Source organism: Tiliqua scincoides, chromosome 15 (genome assembly GCF_035046505.1).
Source record: "Tiliqua scincoides isolate rTilSci1 chromosome 15, rTilSci1.hap2, whole genome shotgun sequence".
Classification (NCBI taxonomy): Eukaryota; Metazoa; Chordata; class Lepidosauria; order Squamata; family Scincidae; genus Tiliqua; species Tiliqua scincoides.
Window position 1 is genome coordinate 5,051,164 of NC_089835.1, and position 14,980 is coordinate 5,066,143.

General features: G+C 54.5%; 1 protein-coding gene across 1 annotated transcript; it reads left to right on the plus strand.

The window, feature by feature from the left end:
* The first annotated feature begins 243 nt into the window (after positions 1–243).
* Positions 244–14,808, plus strand: CTSF (cathepsin F). The gene is made up of 15 exons (XM_066610417.1): positions 244–407; positions 822–1,140; positions 3,295–3,414; positions 4,674–4,749; positions 5,379–5,488; positions 6,699–6,774; positions 7,862–7,975; positions 8,766–8,911; positions 9,277–9,373; positions 9,695–9,775; positions 9,923–10,042; positions 10,565–10,629; positions 10,850–10,940; positions 11,484–11,542; positions 11,957–14,808. Exons 1-15 carry the CDS (start codon positions 244–246, stop codon positions 12,029–12,031), a joined length of 1,713 nt encoding a protein of 570 aa, XP_066466514.1. The 3' UTR covers positions 12,032–14,808.
* The last annotated feature ends 172 nt before the right edge of the window (positions 14,809–14,980 follow it).

The window sequence follows — 14,980 nt, forward strand, 5'->3', positions numbered from 1 at the left end:
GAGTAGGAGCTCGGGTGAGGTTTGAAGTGTGTGTGGGGTGGGGGTGGGGGGTGGAATGGGAGAATCCTGACCTGGGGATGAAGCACATGCAATAGGGATGCAGCACTTCCTGAAGAAACTGCGGTTGCTCTGGAATTCCTGAAGTCTGCATTTTGGAGGCAAATTCCCAGCTGTGCTGCTGGTGGGTCTGACGTGAAGGCAGACTGAGCACTGCAGCTCAAGTGCCTGTGTGGGCACCGGTGCATGGCTTCACCCTTGACACAGTGCTGCGTGCAGGGGGCGAAGCAAGGGCCCCGTGTTCATGCAGCGGTCAAGTGTCTGTCTGGGTACAAGTGTGTTGCTGTGAGCGAAGAGCCAGCAGGCGGTGTCTGCTCTGGCCTGACCTCCCAGGCACAGAACGGGTCACGGTAGGTGAAGGGGGATTGTTTGCACCCAGCACTTCTGGGGGGTCCAGCCCCCTCCAGCTGGGCTTTGCACTTAAAGGACGGTCTGGCTTCCCCAGAGCATGGGGGGAGCATAAGAGCCCTGCCCCTTCCCCCGAAAGGCTTTCAGGCTGGCGCCACTGGCAGAGGTTTCCCTGCCCCGGCCGACAGTCCTCCATAGGCCTACTCAGAAGTAAGGCCCATTGTGTCCATTGGGGCTTACTCCCAGGAAAGTGTGTGCAGGAGGGCAGCCTCAGAGAGGCCCTGGGGGGAAGGATTTGCATGCACAGGCACTCTGCACGCATCAGCCCTGCGTTCACACGCACACGTGTCCAAAGCTCTGCTCTGGCGCGTGACGCCACCGCTGCCGGACTGACCTGGCCCCGCCCCTCTTCCAAGGTATCGTGGGCGGGGCTTGGAGAGAAGGCGTTGGGGGCGGTTCAGCCGTGGGCGGGGCTTCCCTGCAGGCCACGCCCCCCCGCGCAGCGGCTCCTCAGACGGCGTCGGGATGCGGGCGGCGACGGTCACGCCTGTGCTGCTGCCGCTGCTGCTGCTGCTGTGGCTGAGCCCGGCCGCCCCGCTGCCCGCGCCGGGGGCCGTGGCGGAGGCGGACGTGCGGGGCGCCTGGGCGCGGGAGGCGGCGCGCTTCGCCCTGGCCGAGGCCGGCTCCGGGGCTGCGGGGGGCCTGGCGTGGGCCCTGCGGGAGGCGAAGACCCAGGTGGGCACGCCTGGGGGTCTTGCATGGGGGGTGACTGGTGTGCAAGGCCGTGCTCTGGTGCAATGCACTGCCACGCCTCTGGTGCCCACTTGTGCACCGGCAGGGGGGCAGGAGCCCCTCCCCCACCACTTGCTGTCAGCACTGCCCCTCCCCCTGTGTGCCCAGGTGGGGCCAGGGCTGGGGGTCTTGCCTAGTGGTGCAGGGAGGGGGCTGCAGTTTGGGGGGAGAGGGAAGTCTGACTGGTGTGCAGTGCTCTGCTGCGCTGCCTCTTGTGCACCCAGGAGGGATGCAGTAGCCCCCCTTCCATCCTCCCAGGGGGACCATCTTCCCCCCCCCCCACTTGCTGTGTGCATTGCCCCGGTATGCACAGGAGGGACCAGGTCTGGGGGTCTTGCCTAGTGGTGCAAGCGGGGTGCAATTTGGGGGGAGAGGAAAAGCATGACCAGTGTGCAGTGCTCTGGTGCAGTGCAACTTGTGCACCCAGAAGGGATGCAGTAGCCCCCTTCCACCCTGCCAGGGGGATCATCTTCCTCCCCCCCCCACTTGCTGTTCAGCGTGCATTGCCCCTGCCCAGAGGGTCTCCCAGTGTCTTAGGTTTCCAGTCTTCTTCAGTCCAGTATAGCTCCAGGCACCTTTCCCTCCAAGGCAGGCTGCTTCCAAAGGTGTGCATAGAGGTGTTTGGAAAACGGTGCTGACTTGACTCGGAAGCAAGCCCATTGTGTTCAATAAGATGTGGGCTGTAAAGCTATCTCACCAGAAACGAAGACTTCAAGGTATGTGGGGTGGGGGGGGCACACGGTCCTCTCTGGAGGCTCCCTGCTTCTGTCCCACGGGTCTGACTGAGCCGGCACCCCGGTTCTCAAGAGCCAGTTTCTGGATATCTGAGGCAGACTTGCCAGCCACAAGCCTGGAGGACAATTGTGGCGCTAATTCTGCTCAAACTCCTGGTGTGCCAGAGAACTGGGTCAGTGCCTCGGAGGGGAAAGCCGTTGGCAGGCCTTCATCCTCCACCCCAACAACAGCAACGGAGAAGAGATTGGCCCTTGGCGCACCTCCCTGAGATTGCACACTGGCCTGGATTCAGTTGTTGCACCTATTAAGAGCGGCACGGTGGAGATCTGGAATGCCCTGGAGATCCGGAATGCCCTGCCAGTTCGCAGAGACAATGTGTGGTGCCTAATCTTTCGTTTTACGGCTGGTTTGGCAGTGCCTGTCTGTGCCCTGCCCAGGGCGTTGCCCCACAACCCTGACGATCGTGCAAGGTTAGCTCTGTGGCACGTGTGGTTTGCCCGTGGTTTATTCCACGCCTTGGTGTTCACAAGCCCATGCTGGCAAAATCTCAACCCTTGGGATTCTCAGACGCTTTATGGAGTAACAGGAGCCAGGATTGATGAGGTCCCTTCTTTCCCTTCAGGGATTGTACCCAGTTCAGCCTCCTTCTCTTCCTTTCTGCTCCTAGTTAACCCGTTTTTGCGCTACCCACAGGAGTACCCATTTGGCCCCTGTTGCGTATATGCAGTGTTGGGCAGAAATGGCTCAAGCACATCAGAAGTGCCCAGCTGAATCAGGCCCAGGGCCCATCTAGTCCAGTTTCTTGCCTCTCACAGTGGCCCACCAAATGCCCCAGGGAGCACACAAGAGACCTGAGTCCTGTTGCTGCTCCTTTGCACCTGTCAAGTGACAGCCTACTTCTAAAACCAGGAGGTTGTGAATGCCCATCATGGTTTATAGCCCGTGATAGACTTTCCTCCGTCAATCAGTCTTCTTTTCAAGGCATCTAGACCTCCAGGTGCCATCCCCACATCTTGTGGCAAGGAATTCCACAGATGAATAGCATGCTGAGTCAAGAAATATTGCCTCCTATTGGCAGCGTGCCAGCTGGCTGTGGTTCTGCTTTAGCTTGCATTACAGGACGTGCACCTCAGCTTTAGATCCAGAATTTTAAGCTTCCTCTTTTCTAACCACAGTTGGGTTTTTCTTTCCACCACAATAACCATCTCCTTCCCTTCTTTCCACCACAATAACCATCTCCTTCAAGGCCGGCCTTCGCCTCTTCCAGATTTTGAAGAGCTCCTTGGCTCTGACAGGGCCGTCAGTACTCTGACAGTGCTGTCCCGTAGACTGCCCCGTTCTGACAGCCCTTTCCTCCTTCAGGTGGTGAACGGGATCAAATACTACCTAGATGTGACAGTGCTGAGGAATCCTTGCAAGGGGACCCCGGCTCTGGGCCAAGAGGCTTCTGCCTGCACTACTCCAGGAAAGCCGGAGCACACTGTAAGAATCTGCATTACGCTTGTCCATTTTATTTTGGCTTGAGCTTGTGGCTGGTTTCAGAGGGGGCCGTGTGGCCACTGACTGTGTCTCAGAGTATTCTGAATTTAACATGGTTCCTGGGGCTTTAACCAGAAAAGAGCCCAGAAAACACTGAGGTTGGAAGAATCCCAGGCACCAGATTGACAGTGGGCCCTCCTTAATCGTGGACTTGGCATTCCACGGATTTCAGTATCCGTTGAATGCCGAGCCCCTGGCTGGAGGGCCTCAGAACACTCCCCAGGCACGACTGGAAGTCGCATCCAGGAGGTTTTTTGAGACCCTTCAGCCACGGACGTCATTATCTGTGGAATTCAGTATCTGCGGGGGTGGGCGGGTCCCGGACCGGATCCCGCAGGGATACCACTCTAGTTGGTCAGTTGGGAATTGAGATTCTTCCACTGTAATATGATTTGCCTGTTAGCAGTTTGAAGGTGCTGATGTTCTGGATATTTTTGAAGTACGTTCTTCATTTTAGAGCCCAGTCCTATCCTCCCCTCCCTCCCGGTAGTGCAGTTGTGACAAAAAACAGGTGCTCTGTATCCAGCAGTAGGGGTGGAGGAAACGGATTAGGAATCTTCAGAGGTGGAAGGGGAGTTAAATTCCCTTACACCTCTGTAAGCCTCCTGACCCACAGTGAGTCTCCTCAGACTTACTCTAGCAGTGTGTAGCTGGAGAATCTGAAATCGACAGGCCGTTTTATGCCAACCACGGCAAATCTGCCACTGTCTCATTCAACGGTAAACAACAATTTCGCTGACTTCAGCTCTTAATGCACAAGGCCAGCGTTTCCCACTGAATATCGCCAGTCTGACTGGGAGTCGGAGCCCGTCAGTCCTCATGTGTTATCTTGTGACCTGGCTGCCACTGAATCAATTTGTGCTCACTTCCCCCTCCAACCAGGACAGCTTAGCAGCAGCTGACCAGGCTGTCAGCTGACAAATAATCCCTGCCGGAGCTTGCAGGGAAGAGCTTTGTATCAGCCAGGATGGTATAGTAGTTTGGAAGTCAGACTGAGACCTGGAAGATCCGTGTTCAAGTCTGTGCTTGGTCACAAAGCTTTCTGGGTGACCTTGAGCCAGATACTCTCTGCCTCACCTACCAAAATGATCGGCCACAGTTTCCGGCTAGCAGCCTTGCCTCCTCCTGCCACGCTGTTAACTGCTTGTTTCCTATACGCCTTATGCATGGTTGTGTGACTCGTCTCCGTCCTCTCGCTCTAGTCCTGCTACTTTGAAGTCTGGAGCCAGCCCTGGGCAAACCGGAAAAAACTGGTGAAGCAGGATTGCCGCCCTGCCGGTAGGTCAGGTCTGGGTATGTCTATCCGAAGCATAAACACAGTTAGGAAGACAAGGCCCCAGTCCCGCCCCTTGACGGGCTGCCAACATCTGTGGAGATGTTGTGGGCCAAAACTTGAGGAGGTTGACCTTGCAAATGGACAGGTGCCAGACGACAAAGAGGGAAGAGGCCTCGTGCAGTGAGCCCTTGACACCTGCCAGGGATCTGCTGTGAACACAGAAATCCAGGGATATTGGAATAGGTGGGGTACGGGGTGCAGTGCCACAGTTTTGCCCCTGGAGGCTGCACCCAGTCCTCCAGAGGTTGTGCTGGCTTCCTCGACTCCTCAGAACATCTCCAGGTTCTGACGGGAAGCCACAGGTGTGAACTGGACATGGCTTCTGGTCACAAGAGGCCCTCAGCTGCCCATGGATAAGGAGGGCGCACTGTACTTGGCCCCTCCCTCAACAGTCTCCTCCTTAACTGCCCTGATTGTCCAGACTTTCTTCCGGATGTCCAGCTGGAATCTCCTTCTTGCATCTAGTGGTGGGAAGTGGGAGCGCCGGAAGCTTCAGCCCTGACTTGCTGGAACTTGTGTGGCTGCTGGAGAAATTACTCAGCGCTGCCCACTCTCTCTTCTGTCCCCGCAGAGCCGTCGGAGATCGCCCAGGCATTGCAGCTCGGGCCGTGGGAGGTGCTTCACTCCAAGGGACCCAGTGTGGGAGTCGAAGAGTCATCATGGGAGGACAGGCCTCTGCAGGTGAGTGATGCAGCTCTGTAGAGCTTTCCTTCTGGCACTGGGGCGCAGCTCCTTTCGTAGTAGGGTAAAGGAGGCTCAGATGTTTGAGGTGATATACTCAGCTCTCTCTCCCCTCTCTTGCTGGCCTCCTTTACCCCAAAAGTCTGTGAATGCTCCATCAGTCGGCACAGCGATTTTCAACGACTTCCTTCTCGTGGCACACTGACCTCTGCGGTCTTCACCTCTTGTGGCTTCACTTCCAGGAGGCTCTTCCGGGTTCTGTGGCCCTCTTCTAGGGCAATTCTGTTTCTAGGGCAGTTCTGCAGTAATGAATTGTTTTCCCTTCACTGGCTCTCGAATTGTAGCAAGGCAATTCGCCAGGGTGATGAATATTTATACACCGCTTTTCTACAGCATATCGCAAAGTGGTTTACAATAGTAAAATAAATCAATAAATGTTTCCTTGCCCCAAAGTGCTTAAAATCTTAAAAGAAACCCCAGCAACAGCCACTGGAAAAGACGCCTTGCTGGGTTGAAGAGGGGCTGTTGCTAAATATAAGAGGGTGCAGATACGTGCCCTAGAAACAGAGCCTCAGAACCGGGATGGGTTTTTCAAAATTGCTGTCTCCAGGCTGAGAGGGAGCGAGGTCACCCAAACTTTGAGCCTGGAGCTTCCAGATCTTAGTCCAAGTCCCGGATACCATCCTGGCTCTCAGCATATTCAGGTCATATTCAGATCAGACCATTGCAGGTTTCTAGGTGCTTCGATCAGCCACTCACTTCTGGTTTCACCTTTATTTTGCCAGCCAAGCTTTTATGGAAAGATTCCTGTGTCTGGCCTGTGAGCCAAAGAACTTGCCTGGCTCCTCAACTTAAAAAAAAAAAAGTTTCTTGTGATGGGTCAGATTGCTGTAGGCACTTTGGTGGGATGATGAGTGATTTGTGCTCTTGAGCAGTGAGTCATTTGCTTTAGTGCTTCGCTTACCTTGTTACTGCAGGTCAGGTCACCACAGCCCTTAAATATGGAGGTTAAGTAACAGTTTCTTTCTCAGGAAAGGGGAAGGGGACAGTTTTTCAGCCCTTAGAGCCTTGATTTTCCTACAGCTTCTTTGGGAAGTTGCCTGCTGCAGTTGGAGGTCTCCCTACATCAGAGCTGTTGAATTCTTGCCAACCCCTGAAATTGCTCACCCTTGTCTTCAGTCCCTCTGTTCTGGTGCTTTTCTTCCCCTAGAATGCCTCCAGTCACCTGGTATTCCTCTTCAAAGACTTTGTGTCCACTTATAAGAAGAGCTACGCAGATAAGGGAGGTGAGTGAAGGAAGCATTTCTTTTCACAGTGTGTAATTGATGGCACCTAAAGGCCTGGATGCCTTGAAAAGGGGATTGGACAGATTGATGGAGGGATGGACATGGTTGGCAACCTTCAGTCTCGAAAGACTATGGTATAAGCCTACAACACCCGGTATTCCCAGGCGGTCTCCCATCCAAGTACTAACCAGGCCTGACCCTGCTTAGCTTCCCAGATCATGGTATAAGCCTACAGCACCTGGTATTCCCAGGCGGTCTCCCATCCCAGTACTAACCAGGCCTGACCCTGCTTAGCTTCTGAGATCATAGTACAAGCCTACAGCACCCGGTATTCCCAGGCGGTCTCCCATCCAAGTACTAACCAGGCCTGACCCTGCTTAGCTTCCCAGATCATGGTATAAGCCTACAGCACCCGGTATTCCCAGGCGGTCTCCCATCCAAGTACTAACCAGGCCTGACCCTGCTTAGTTTACAAGATTAGGCGAGATCAGGCATGTGAGGGATGTCCATTATAGATTACAAGCCATGATAGGTATACACAACCTCCTGATTCTAGAAGTGGGCTGTCTATGAATGCCAGGTGCAAGGGGATGATATGCATGAACTGGACTAGATAGGCCTCTGTCCTGATCCAGCAGGGCTCTTATGCTCCTAAGGGTTTCTTTACCCAGCATGTAATTAATTAGGGGAACTCCTTGTGAAAGAATGTGATGATGGCACCTGGCCTAGATGTCTTCCATAGGGGATTGGACAGATTTCTGGAGGAAAACTCCATCACTGTTTATGCGTCATGATGACTGTGTGCAACCTGCTTTTTTTTAGAAATAGGCCATCTCTGTCATGCTATATGCAAGAGAGTGGCTACAGGTTGCGGAGATCTTACCTTGTATTCTTCCTGAGGCATCTTGTGAGCCACTGTGAAATGCAGGATGGACCTGATCTTGCAAAGCTCTTCTTATGAGTATGGGGTAACCAAGTCTGAGGGACCCCAGGACTCTAATCATGCTGAACCCCCGCTGCAGGAATAGTCACTTTTACTATCAGTGGTCGATAATGCTAACTGGTGACGGTTGTCCTTTCTGCACAGAAACAGAGAAGCGTTTCCGGATCTTTGCTGAGAACCTGGAGAAAGCCCGGATGGTTCAGGAGCTGGATCAGGGCACAGCCGAATATGGGGTCACCAAATTTAGTGATCTGACAGGTAGGCAAGGGGGGGAGGGAAGACCCCTATTTCCTGGTTTTCCACTTGACCCCAAATGCTTCCCTCCTGTTTTTCCAGATTCAGGGAGCGTCTGAGTTTAGCCAGCAGACTTGGTTCTTTAGCAGGTCTCTGCTGAGTGAACTGCCTCCTTTCCCCAGGTTCCTGGGTTTCTAGATGTGGGCACCAGTGGTCCACACTGTTGGCAACCTGTTGGCAACCTTCAGTCTCGAAAGACTCTGGTATCGCGCTCTGAAAGGTGGTTCTGGAACAGCGTCTAGTGTGGCTGAAAGGCCAATCCGGGAGTGACAATCCCTTCCACACTGGGAGCAAGTGCAGTATGTCCCTGGTCTGTCTCCCTGGCTATGGGCCTTCCTTCTTTGCCTCTTAGCCTCAGACTGTTGGCCAAGTGTCTCTTCAAACTGGGAAAGGCCATGCTGCACAGCCTGCCTCCAAGCGGGCCACTCAAAGGCCAGGGTTTCCCACCTGTTGAGGTCCACTCCTAAGGCCTTCAGATCCCTCTTGCAGATGTCCTGGTATCGCAGCTGTGGTCTACCTGTAGGGCGCTTTCCTTGCACGAGTTCTCCATAGAGGAGATCCTTTGGGATCCGGCCATCATCCATTCTCACGACATGACCGAGCCAACGCAGGCGTCTCTGTTTCTGCAGTGCATACATGCTAGGGATTCCAGCACGTTCCAGGACTGTGTTGTTTGGAACTTTGTCCTGCCAGGGACATCTTTAAATGGGGCGAAGTCCTAACCTGATGCATGTTCTGTTTCGTCTCCTTGCAGAGGAGGAGTTCCGCGCCACCTACTTGAACCCGTTGCTGGCCAAGCTGCCTGGCCGCCCCATGAAACTAGCCACCGTCCCCAGCAGCCGCGCCCCCGACGAATGGGATTGGCGGGACCACGGAGCTGTCACGGGGGTCAAGAACCAGGTCTGCGTCTCTCAATCTGTGGTTTGAGATGCTGGGGGGGGGGGGATGACACTTTTGAGTCCCCAAGCAGAGAAGTTGGACTAGATGGGCGTTTGCGCTTTTTCTTTTTCTGGCTCTCCTGCCAGTTAATTTTAGTGGATGTCCCCTGGTTGAGGAGCAAGGCTGGGAAATGTCCCCGGGACATGAACGATTTCATGTAGATGGTAAATAGACGGAACGGATCTCAGGGCATCCCACAAGTGAGTGATCAGGCTGCCCAACAGGCCTTTTGGTGCCGTCACCACACCTTCTTGCAAGGAGTTCCGCAGGTCAATCACATCCTGGGTAAAGAAATATCAGGGCCCCTCTTTTTCTGACAACTGCAGGGTGCCTGTGGTTCCTGCTGGGCCTTCTCCGTGACCGGCAACGTGGAAGGACAGTGGTTTCTCCACAAGGGCTCCCTGGTCTCTCTCTCTGAGCAAGGTAGGGAAGCACCAGGCTCTCAGAATGGGGTTGGGTCGTTGCAGGGGCTTAGAAGCTTCATGCAGCTCGAGAGCTTGGATGGTGGCCCCTCTACCCTTCCAGTTTCTAGGGGTTCCTTGGGACTGTGCGTGGGGCTCGCTGCTCCTGCAGGCCAGTCTCAGCAAGTCCTTCTCTCAGTCTCCACCCGAAGAGCTCTTTCTTTTAAAGGGAATGGCTAAGAACACTGTTTCCTCTGTACCACACACAGCTTGGAGCCAGGTGGGCTCTGACCAAGGCGAGCACGGCTGAGTGCTTCTCTGTCTTCTTCTTCCCCCACCACAGAGCTGCTGGACTGCGACTCTGTCGACAAAGCCTGCCGCGGGGGGCTGCCCTCCAGCGCGTACGAAGCCATCGAGCAGCTGGGTGAGTCTGGCCATGGCCCCCATTTGCAGCATGTTTGTCACTCCTCAGTCCCTTGTCTCCGTGACTAGAGGTGCGCCAAGCCTCTCCCGTGTCCTTCTGGAGCGCGAAATCAACCTCACGGTTTTGCCGTTTCTTTTCTCCCTGAAGGCGGCCTCGAGACGGAGCGGGACTACAGCTACGAGGGGTTCAAGCAGAAGTGTGGCTTCTCCAGGGATAAAGCGACCGTGTACATCAACAGCTCTGTGGCCATCTCCACGGACGAGAGGGGTGAGTCTTAGGGTCTCGGTTAGCACACAAGCCTGTCACAGGGCAGGGGGTGACCCCTGTGCGTGAGACTCAGTCATGTCAGTACTGGACAGAATCATAGAGTTGGAAGGGATCCACAAGGTCATTTTGCCCAATCCCCTGTGTGCGGCAGGAAATCCCCCCCTAGCATCTCCAGCAGGTATCTGTCAAACCTCTGCCTGAAGATATCCAGTGAGGGAGAACCCCCCCTTTCCCTCTGCAGTCCATTCACTGCAAAGCTGCCCTGGCCTTCAAGACTATTCCTGATGTCCTGCCGGAATCTTTTCTCCGAAAAAACTCTGCCTCGGTCTCTGAAACAAATGCTGACTCGTCCCCGCCCGTGAAACGCTGTGACTGGGAGAGACAACCAGCTTCTTAGGGGCATTGCATGGAATGGATGGGAACGTGGGTTGCAGCGCCATCTTGGGGGGAGGGAGAAGGGTGCCTCCCACAGCCCAAGGACCGCGACAGCCTTGTGCATACCTGCCTGCCTGTCTCTTGCAGAGATTGCTGCCTGGCTGGCGAAGAACGGCCCCGTCTCCATTGCGCTGAATGCCTTCGCCATGCAGGTGAGGGAGCCCTGGGGGTGCACCCAAGGAGTGGAGGTCCTCCTCTTGACGTGCCCATCATGGAACAGCTCCACCTCGCTGAGCAGCCCTCAGACTGGGCTGTAGGATAACTCCTGCTGTGGAGTTCTTCTTATTACTGTATTGTTAATTGCTGCTAACACGAGTGCGAATCTGCTTGAAGCCTGCAGCTTGCTCAGTCTTGCTTCCTCCGCCTTTCCAGTTCTACAAGAGGGGAATCTCCCACCCCTTCTTCCTGCTTTGCAATCCGTGGATGATTGACCACGCCGTCCTTCTGGTGGGCTACGGCACACGTAAGTACAGACTCCTTGAAAGCCCCGTGTCGGTGCACTCAATTGGAGATCACCACCAGCAGTTTGCTCTGTCTCTCCCGGGCCACCTGCTTGTGTCTCACTGCATTCTGTGACACATCTGCAGAGGCTGATTGAGGGGTGTGTGGTGGGTCCCAGCGCTGGCTGTGGGCTAGAGGTTCTTTTGGGTTCTGTGGAAGAAGCAAGTCCAGTCCAAAGTTTTTTGGGGGGTAAACCTGCAGGACTGCGTCTCCACCACCTTATTCTTCTAACCGGGCAGGTGCAGCTTGCTGAGGTCATTGTTTTGGGCCCAACCTCTTAGGAACAGCCCAGTGGGGAACACAGACAGTTCCCGGGGGGTGGGTGGGTGGGCGACAAACAGGAGATGTCTGGCAGGCAGGGAAGGTGGCTGACGGGTGTTCTAGGGTGCTCTTGCCTTTCGGCCAGGGGGGTTGGAGAGGGTGGGTGCGAGACCCCTCCTAGCGCTTACCCAGCGAGTATCTCTGAACTGCTGGCCCACCTCTGGTTCCTGTTTGTGTCTCCCAGGTGACAATGTTCCGTTCTGGGCTATTAAGAACAGTTGGGGTGAAGACTGGGGAGAGAAGGTGAGTCTGAGCACCCCACTTTTGCCTCCAAAGTTTGCTGTGCCCCTCTGTCAGCCCCAGTTCCCTTTGTAAGTAGAGATGGGGTGAGGAGGAGGAGGAGAGAGAGAGCTGGAACCCACATAGGTCTCCTTGATTGGCTGGGCGGAGCAGGTCCAGTCTGAGGCCTGGGTGTAGAACAGGCTGTTTTTGATGTTTTTCTTCTCAAACATTTTTGCTTGTAGCAATTAAAAGAAAAAGGGGTTGAGGAGAAAACAGGCTTTTGGGGTCAGATTTTTTTAACCGTTGTTCTCCTGTGGCACACCTGCGCACCTGTTTCGACGCTCCAGTGTGCTGCGGCGCACCGGCTGAAAATCACTGGCCAGAGGCAAAGAGCCTTTGCCACTTGCTGACTGTTGTCTTGTCTGTCTCTTCCAGGGCTACTACTACCTGCACCGGGGCAGCCACGCCTGTGGGATGAACACCATGTGCAGCTCTGCCGTGGTGGATTAGAGGCATTCCCACAAGGGCCGTCCCTTCGGCACTCAGCGAGGCTCCTGGGCGTCCCTCCCTGCACGCAATCCTGACTCAGCTCCCCAGACCATGTAGTTCTCGCCGTCTTCCCAAATGGCCCTAGTCTGACCCGGTGCTTGTTGGGAGAGATCAGGCTCGTGCTTCCTTGCAATGCCACAGGGGGTTGTGTGCACCGTCACCTAGGCAGAAATGTAGTTAGTGTTAGTACTAGGGGCCCTCGGGCAGAGCCCTGCTCCAGGCCCCCTCTGGCTTGTTTTGCCTACCCCCCAAGCGGTGATTTGAGTGCTGTCACTACCCACAGTCCACAGAGTTCAGGGATTGGCCTGGACCACAGGTGTGACTCTCAGCCAGTGCCAGACCCCTGACACCGTTCCAGAAAGGGCCTCTGAGAGGAATTATCAGGGGGTCCAAAGTTTGTTTTGAACCCCTTCCCAATGGGGAGGGGTGAATCACGGCAGGAGGGAGCAGGGGCAGGCAAAATGGGACAAGAGAAAGGGTGGCAACAGCCACAAAAATCTTTGGAGCCCAGGTCTGCCATGCTTTTTGAAGTGGAGCCCAGATCTGCCGGGTAGACCTGGTCTGTCATCCATCTTCTTGCTCTCTGCGATGCCCGTTTTGATCCCAGGAAATTTCTGACTCCCCACCTGTAAAAGTCTCCCTGAAGTTAGTCGGGTCAAAGACCCGTTAACCATAAGCGCTCCCAGGCGAACCTCTGTCTACTTTCCAGGCACTTGGGCGCACGGATTACTTACAACATCAGGAAATCGTATGCTCCGGAACAACCTTTACTAAATCAATTAGCAACACCATGCGCTGCTCGCATGTCGACGGTTCTCGGGTACTTCCGGTTGAACTGGCGCCCTGCTGGAGCCTGTCCTTGGCAGAGAGTAGTTTCTTGTCCAGAGATGGTTTGGTATTTTCTTCCATCTCTCACTGCAGCCTTGCTTCTACTGGGATCTTGCACGGGCGAGGCAATCCTACACAGCATCCCTTAGGGTTCCTGGGTCTGCCAGCAACCCCCACCGAGGGTCAGCTCGTCAGTATAGCAGCATGTCGACAGTTCTTGGGTACTTTGGGTTGTTTCGAACTGGCGCCCCCAGTTCGCAGTGCGCTGCGTTCTGTTCTGTCCTCGGCATCCATGTTCCTCTTTCATCTTTCTTTTGCCTGATTGGTTCACCTTGCAATCTTGCTGCCACTTCGAATCTTGCTCAGGCAAGGAGATCCTGCCTATTTCCATTCTTGAAGCTTCTGTCTGCATTTTTGCACGGAGGGGACGCTGCAGTCGGCTTTTCGTACTGAGAAGCTCTCCCTCAACTGTCACTCGTAAGTTGAAATTGGCCCCAACATCCCTCATGTCCTCTCCTGCCCTTGGCAGCCAGTCCCACTGGGGCTCCGTTCAGGTGCGAGTAGCTGAATTCCTGCTGTGACAGTAGCAGCTCTCCTGCATGTAACCAGGGGAGGTGGGAATAATACAGGTATTTGTATACCACCTTTCTTGGTCATCGGATTTCTCCTCAGACTCTGCTCCAAGGCGGCTTCCATAGGCAGGCTTCCTAAACCCCTGTAGGGATTTTTGCCATAGGATAGTTCTAATCTTCCACGTTGCGTTCCAACACGCTACACTTTAGGTTTCCTCTGGTTGTGCAGTTGATCTTTCACATTGAGAAGCAGTCCCTGCGTGCTCATCTCCAAGTGAACTGTGGTGGTAGCTCCTATAACCACCATATTGTCATGCACTTGCTCATTGGTTGCAGTGGTGAGTGGAGAGCCCCTGTATGCTGTACATTGCAGAACAGAAGATGCCCTTCAGCCCCCCCAAACCCCTATGGGGCTACTGGATCCATGCCAGCAACCCCCCACCGAGGCTCAGCTCATCAGCATATCAGAAGGTCGACAGTTCTCTGATACTTCCATCTGTTTCTGAGGGTCAGCTCTTCATATCAGCGTGTTAAGAACATAAGAACAGCCCCGGTGGATCAGGCCATAGGCCCATCTAGTCCAGCTTCCTGTATCTCACAGCGGCCCACCAAATGTTCAGGGAGCACACCAGGTAACGAGAGACCTGCATCCTGGTGCCCTCCCTTGCATCTGACATGGCCCATTTCTAAAAATCAGAACTGTGATTCAGAACAAACTGAACAAAAGATTGGTGTTGACAGTTCTTGGATTCTTCTGGCTGTTTCGAACTGGCATCCCCAGATCTTCAGGCATACGAGGCTGCAGCTCTAGCACTGAGCCAGACTTCCTGCCCAGAGATCAGACAGGGATCAACATGGCTTCAGCAGAGGCTTTTACTAACTTAGCCAAACTTAACTCTGTCACATCGCCTTCGGCTCCTTTTTGAGCCTAGACTCGGGTACGGTGCACCTGCATTTCATGGACCCTGGTGAGACTGGAAACTGTAAGATCTCAGGCAGTTTTCCAACCCCCTCCTTTGGCTCCTGGGCTCTGTTTTACAATGTACTCCCTGCACACACCCCCAGAGGGCCTGCTGTCAGACCCTTCAGCCCCTCCTATAGGATGCATAAGCTTCATGCGCAGCTGGGACAAAACAGCTAGTATTTAAGTGGGATGGGTAGAGACGCTGCTCTGACCCCCTCTGTTAGTGGCTTATTAACTGGATAGGCCTGTGTGTGCCCATATGTAAATTTTCTTTTCTTTACGGGGGTGAGGAAGGAGGAGGTAGGTTCTAAAAGCCTTTTATTACTCTGCAAGGAATGTGACTCTCCCAGAACAGCAAGGGATCCCATCTCTTCCTCTCCTTTTTGCACTGCCCTGTTCCCCCCTCCCGTTTAGATTTTAGCACTGAAACAGGGCCCCCCCCCCAAGCTGCTATTAGGGGCTCCCAATTCCGTTAGGTCAAACCTTGGTCTGCTCCTGGATGACTTGAAGAGGAAGAAGTTCTGGGAGTCACAGAGGCTCCTAGCA